General features: G+C 38.5%; 1 protein-coding gene across 1 annotated transcript; it reads left to right on the top strand.

The window, feature by feature from the left end:
- Positions 1-3,212: 3,212 nt before the first annotated feature.
- Positions 3,213-4,241, top strand: LOC123367251 (trace amine-associated receptor 7a-like). Its single transcript, XM_045011373.1, has one exon. It carries the CDS (start codon positions 3,213-3,215, stop codon positions 4,239-4,241), a length of 1,029 nt encoding a protein of 342 aa, XP_044867308.1.
- The last annotated feature ends 2,831 nt before the right edge of the window (positions 4,242-7,072 follow it).

Raw genomic sequence — 7,072 nt, 5'->3', positions numbered from 1 at the left:
GGGATGGCTCAGTGGTTTGAGCATTGGCCTACTAAACCCAGGGTTTGTGAGTTCAATCCTTGAGGAGACCACTTAGGGATCTGGGGCAAAAATTGGTCCTGCTAGTGAAGGCAGGGGACTGGGCTCGATGACCTTTTGAGGTCCCTTCCAGTTCTAGGAGATTGGTATATCTCCAATTATTACCTTTAATTCTACATTTGTAAGTTCAACTTTCATGATAAAGAGATTGCACTAGGGTACTTGTTTGAGGGTGAATTGAAAAATACTATTTCTTTTGTTTTTTACAGTGCAAATATTTGAAATATAAAATAAATATAAAGTGAGCATTGTACACTTTGTATTCTGTATTGTAATTGAAATCAGTATATTTGAAAATGTAGAAAACTGACAGATATTTTTAAAAATGGTATTCTATTATTGTTTAACAGTGTGATTAATTGTGTGATTATCAAGAATAACTTTTTTAATTGCTTAACAGCCCTAGTACAAATTAGGAAACAATTAATTTGTAAGCTCCTAGAGGATAATAAGATAAGGAATAGGCAAAATGGATTTGTCAAGAACAAAGCATGGCAGACCAACCTAATTTCCTTCTCTGGCCTACTGGAGAAGGGGGAAGCAGTGGGCATGATAGATCCTGATTTTAGTAAGACTTTTGACACAGTCCCACATGATGATCTCGAAAACAAACTAGGAAAATGTAGTCTACATGAAATTACTATACGGTGAGCTGAAAGGCCCTACTCAAAGAGTAGTTATCAATGGTTTGCTGTCAAACCTGGAGGGCATATCCAGTGGGGTTCTGCAGGGGTTATGCCTTGGTTCAGTACTATTCACCATTTTCATTAATGATTTGGAAAAGGGAGTGGAGGGTATTCTTATAAAATTTCCTGATGACACCAAGCTAGGAGGAATTGCAAGCACTTTGGAGGACAGTATTAAAATTCAAAATGACTGACAAATTGGAGAATTGGTCTGAATTCTACAAGATGAAATTCAATAAAGACAAGTGCAAAGTATTTCACGTAGGAAGGAAAAATCAAATGCACAACTACAAAATGCAGAGTTACGGACACCTTGGAAATGGAGGCTGTCCGTAACTCCGAAATGTTTGTAACTCTGAACAAAGTAGTTTGGGCTCCAGATCCAGCAGCTGACACTCCAGGCCAGGATTCAGCGGCAGCTAAGCTCCCTACTGAGCCCTGGAAGTAGTTTGCAACCTTATACCCCTCCTCGGGCAGAGGGTGTGTGTGTGTGTGTGTGTGTGTGTGTGTGTGTATGAGAGAGAGAGAGAGACACACACACACACACACAACAGCAGGTCCCCCTCCCAGCGGAGTTGGGTAAAAACAGTGTGTCCCCCTCCTGGCTAGCAGAAGAAGGCTAAAAACAGCACGTCGTCCTGCTGGCAGGGCTGGGGGGAGGGGCAAAATTAAGGCTTCAAAGAAGACGCTACCTCCACAGATGGGAGCAGTTCTCCCATTGACATAGGTAATCCACCTCCACAAGAGGCGGTAGCTAGGCTGATGAGAGAATTCTCCATTGACCTAGTGCTGTCCACACTGGGGGTGAGATCGCTTTAACTGCGGTAGAGCTCAGGGGTGTGGATTTTTATACCCCATAGCAATGGAATTCTACGGACATAAGTTTGTAACATACACCAGGCCTTAGGGCCTGAACACCACTAAATGATCAACCTACATTTCTGATTAATTTATAAGCCCTGGAAAATATAGGTTTGGAATGGAAGCACCATCTCAACCATACTTCTCCACTTACTGAAACTGTTGGGTCCTGTCTTCCTCCATATCATATATGGCTCACAACTCCTTTGCCTGCACCAGCACAGCAGATGTACAGTCCTCCAGCAAGTGGCCTATAAGGCAGATCAGAGCTTGTTCCACCAACTCTACACTTGCAGAAATCCATGGGGCAGGGGAACTTCTGCTGCAGGCTGGGGATAGGCCAGAGGAGGGAGGGGGGATTTTGGCAGCCTGGCTGGGTGTAGTTAGGGAAGTTCTGCACCCTGGCTATTCCAAAGCCAGAAGGCCTATAGAAGCCATGGAAACAAGAGTGCAATTTAGCCCCCCCTAATTTGCACTAGGGTCTACACTGGATGACAGCAGACACATCGAGATGACACAAGTTGCCTCAATTGTTCCTCCATTCTTAGCACTAGAATGAGTTTGGCCCAGAGCGTGGAAAAGTGGCCAAAATATGAGAGAGACAAAGAAATAAAAATACCCCACCGAGAGATTAATAAAGGTGGGATAGATTTTCTTTAACATATGTACCATTATCTATGACCTTAGATTCCTCAGTCAGTATTCCTGACAAAGCAATTTACAGTAATACTGAGATAACACCTGTTTGCTGTGGGAGCCAGTTAAATTTGCCTTTAAAAAATAAAGGAAGTTTCTGATAATGAGACTTAGTTCAAACATATGCATGACAGTATATATTTAATTAAAGGACTGTCTTGTGATAAATCAAAGTAGATTGCTTAATGATGGTTTTTATTCAGACTAAGTATCTGTCAGTGATTACACCCTTTACTAGGGGGATTTCAATGTATGGGATGATCACTAAATTTCCCTTGTGTTTGCTGTTTTTCCCCTCACCCTATCCCTCATTTTTCAGAGGACAGCATGCAAGTACTTTCTCATTAACTTTGCTAAAACAACTCCGAGGATATAGCACTACTGAAAACAGGTGTCTCTTCTTGCCTTCTATTCACATTTTAATCTAGGGCTATATCTGAAGAAAAGCTTCTCAAAAGGTAAGGCATTAGGAGTCCATCCAATTAAAGTGAAGTCAATGGGAGTTTTGCAGTTGACTTAATAGAAATATCAGCCATCAAGGAAATTTAAATGTAAGTAGGTAAAAATAAACTCTATATTATAGCACAGGAGAAACTTTTCAATTATTAAGTATATTCCTTACTTTTTAATTTCAAAATGCCATTGAAAGCTGTAGTTACAAGAGATATTTTGCTCTGTTTTATTTACTGTCTATTTACATATACACTTTTAGTATATTGATGGACATAATACAACATTTTGGAATAATTGTCCTTCCCTCATATCAACTTTAATTCTTTTCCAGAAAGACTTAAAAACTGAAGAGCTTGACCTACCAGTGCCACACCATCACCATTGGTATACAAATGCAAAAACTAAAAAGTACAGAGTAGTTAACAACAAAAGCACAACATGACTTCAGCGCTTCTTCAGAATGAAGAAGCACAATATTGCTTTGAGAATATTAATGGATCTTGCTATAAAACATCGTGGTCTTCTGGAATCCGGATAACTTTGTATGTTGTGCTTGGTTTTCTGACAATTCTTACACTAGTTGGAAACCTAATGGTAATGATTACAATAGCTTATTTCAAACAGCTTCACTCTCCTACAAATATTTTGCTCGCCTCCTTGGCATGTGCTGATTTTTGTTTGGGTCTGACTGTGCTGCCCTTCAGCAGTATAAGATCTGTTGAAACATGCTGGTATTTTGGGGAAACATTCTGTAGATTTCACAGTTGTTTAGATGCATCCTTTTGTTATTCATCAATATTTCACTTGTGTTTTATCTCTGTTGATCGCTACGTTGCTGTTACTGAACCTTTAATTTACCCTCTCAAATTCACAGTGCCAGTTTCAGGCATGTTCATAGCTGTTGCCTGGATATTTTCATTAGTATACAGTTTTTCTGTTGTCTTCACTGGGGCTAATGACAAAGGGATACAAGAATTAGTAAATGCCCTCTCATGTGTAGGGAGCTGTCAACTTGTCTTCAACAAAACATGGGTGGTTGTATCTTCTCTCCTTTATTTCATACCTTTTTTTACAATGATAGCACTTTACAGCAAAATCTTTGCTGTGGCTAAACAGCAAGCTAGAATGATAGAGATGATAAGCAACAACACCCAGTCATCTGGTAATTACAGTGACAGAGTTAGGAAAAGAGAGAGGAAAGCTGCTAAAACCCTGGGTATAGCTGCGATTGCTTTTTTGGTGTGTTGGTCACCCTTTTTTATAAATGTAATAATTGATGCTTTTCTTGACTTCATAACTCCATCCCTTCTCTTTGACATTATGGTTTGGTTCACTTATTCCAATTCTGCCATTAATCCTTTGGTTTACTCTCTCTTTTATCCTTGGTTTCGAAAAGCAGTGAAAGTGATTGTGAGCTGTAAAATGATCCGGCTTGACTGTTCAACAATGAATTTATTTACAGAATGAAAACTTATCCGATCCTGCATAGAACTACTCACCTCACATTTCACAGTCATTGTTCTGTTCATAAAATCTAGCTGGTTATTTCTTTTTCTGAATGAAATATTGTCATATTGATTGTATGCTTTGTATTACTTTTTATCATTGTGAAAAACTGGTTTATCAAATGATATCAAGGCAATTAATTTACAGATACTGTTAATTTAATACTAGATTATGCTATGAAATAATAGACCAATGTCCATTGGTTGTAATTGTGTGAGTAAGAAGATAAAATGGTCCTCCAGAATTAAACAAAGCCAAAAAAAGAAAGATCAAAAATATTTTTTTCCAGTGAAATTCTTTTCTATGTGTTAGGAAGTACTAACAATACTCGAAACAGAAATGTTTTTCCATCCCTTTAAACCCTAGATAGTATCATTTACCAAATCAGTAATATCCAAGTATAAAATATTAATATTTATATTAGCCTATGGGTATTCAAAATATTTACTTATACTAGTGAATTAAGTTCCCCAACATCCATATGGAATGGATATTATCTCATTTAATGGAGAAGAAAATTGAATCTCAAAGGGAGGACATTTAACTCTGTTAGGCTCCTTTGAAAAACCCAACCAAAGAGATTAAGGATCCAATCCTGCTACATTTTAAATTGGTGTCAAAACTCTCATTGACTTTTAATGGGAGCAAGAATAAGCCAGCACTGACTTGCCCATATTTACACAGGAAACATCCAGCTGTGCCTTAACCAGAAGACCAACCTTTCTCTCAGGGAAGTATTGAGTAGAAATAAGACTCTTTCATGTGCACAAGGATTCCTCACACAAGGGAGGGTTCTAGTAATAACAGACACTAAAATAAAACAATAACCTAAGGTGAAATCCAGATACCAGTGAATTCAATGGTAAACCTCCCATTTAATGGATCCACGATTTTACTCCTGCTGTTTTGAGAGAAAACTGTCCTTTCCATTACAGGAGAAAATCTAATCACAGAACAGTCTCCTGTGTCACAGCAACATTCTAAGGGCTTGTCTATTCTTTAAAGTTATTTTGGTTTAAAATAAGGTGTGAATTTAAAGTGCAATAGCTAGCTGTTCTGCAATATCAATTCCAGTAAATCTCTCTTGTAGACAAGCCCTAAGATATTTACTACTGGCGGCAAGGGATCTGGATTTCAAACAGTTGCTACAGAAGCCCTGGACAAGACAGTTGTCAATGAGAAATATTTGTGAGTTTGCAATATTCCTCTATAGCAACAATAACTGCTTGTTATCTGGTTTGTTAAATTTTAAGTGAAGTAGGAGCATGCCATTGACTGTACTGTACCAGGCAAGTTAACTGTGTATCACATGAACTAACTAGGATTTTGTTAATAACTTCTAAACATTTAATTTACAAATTCCAAAAATAACATTTTTTACATTCAATTTCCGTGGCAGATCTTCCCTGCCTGCTTCATTCTGTATAGGGTGAAACTCTTCCTCTTCCTGAGGCCTGAGGTTAACAACAAGAAATTAATAATAAAATTCAGTACAAACCTTCTCCCCCTGGCTTGACAGTTCTCAGGGCACTTCCTATAGGAATTCTCTGTCCCAAGCCATACAGCCCTCTGCCTAAAGAGCCATTCCTACTTCCTTTACACTCAGAGTAGAGATAACAAGCCACGCACAACCGTGACATGGTGTCAGCAGAGATAAATTAGCATCAGGACAAGGGAAAAACTGTGCTGCCTGCTTATATCCAAATCATTAATGAAAGCATGAGACATTATTTTATAAATGTCCAACTGACTCAAGGCTTTAAGCAACTTCATCAGTGGCTTACAGCCTCTGCGAGAAAACGTACTTGGCTGCACATAGGAATAGGATGACAACTGACTTTTAGTATTCAGTTGACTAAATAATATCTATTCCCCCTCTCATGGCACAGCCTTTTGTCTAGGATAGGCAGGTATACTACTTCATCCTGCCCCCTTTGGAAGCAGCCACCTGTAGCCTCTTCACTGGTTTCTACCCCTGTAGCTCACAGAAGTGCAGAACACCACTTTTCTGCAACTCCACAGGTAAATCTTGCAAGATCCAGTATTTGAAAACTATGGTACATTCTGAGGCATAAATACTGGGGAAGCCCAGAGCTCAGGGAAATATCCATGCAGCCACAATGTCACTGGCTATTCCTTTATTTCAAAATGTTTGTGCTAGCTGAACAATAGACTTGAATTAGTCTAACAAGCGAAACCCAGTCACGATCACAAAAAACATACAGGTAATAGTGAAAGGAGAGAAAAGTAAAGCTCTGTTAGTATCCAGGGGAGATTTTCTGTAGTTTTGACCACCATTTTTTAACATAATAGATGTATTTTCTTGATCTGACAGTCCTGCTGATGCGTGTGGGCTGGTAATTTTGTTAATTATAAATTCTCTGTGAGCCTTGTGATTTATGCCAGCTTTTATCTTTGTTTAAGATGCAGTGCAAATAACTCCTAAAATGTAAATGACTGATGATTGTTGAAAACTGAATTTATTCCAGACTGAAAATCTACCTAGATGCTGTGTTTGTACAACATCTAAATCCTTGTCTGCCAGTTACCCTTGGGGCACGTTTCTACTCTTCATCTCTTCTAAAACTGTGTGTGTTTTTTCCTTTTTTCCAGGTGAAATAAAGTAAAAGTGAAATATAAAGTAGTAGTGATTTTGTAGCATGATTAAGAAAAAATAGAAGTCTTAGGCAGAGTGAGGCTGCATTGTGGTACGCATTATAGAGTCAAAACAGTAAGTGACGGTTCCTGCCCTCCCAAAGAACTTGTGCTTTAATAGATACGATATAACAGAT

The sequence above is a fragment of the Mauremys mutica genome, chromosome 3, assembly GCF_020497125.1.
Source record: "Mauremys mutica isolate MM-2020 ecotype Southern chromosome 3, ASM2049712v1, whole genome shotgun sequence".
Taxonomy (NCBI): Eukaryota; Metazoa; Chordata; order Testudines; family Geoemydidae; genus Mauremys; species Mauremys mutica.
The sequence above is the reverse complement of the archived record's forward strand: the minus strand, read 5'-3'. Positions and strand labels throughout refer to the sequence as shown.

What these genes read in the sequence shown, in the direction of transcription:
- LOC123367251 (XM_045011373.1), top strand. Translation starts at nt 3,213, where the DNA reads ATGACTTCAGCGCTTCTTCAGAATGAAGAAGCACAATATTGCTTTGAG.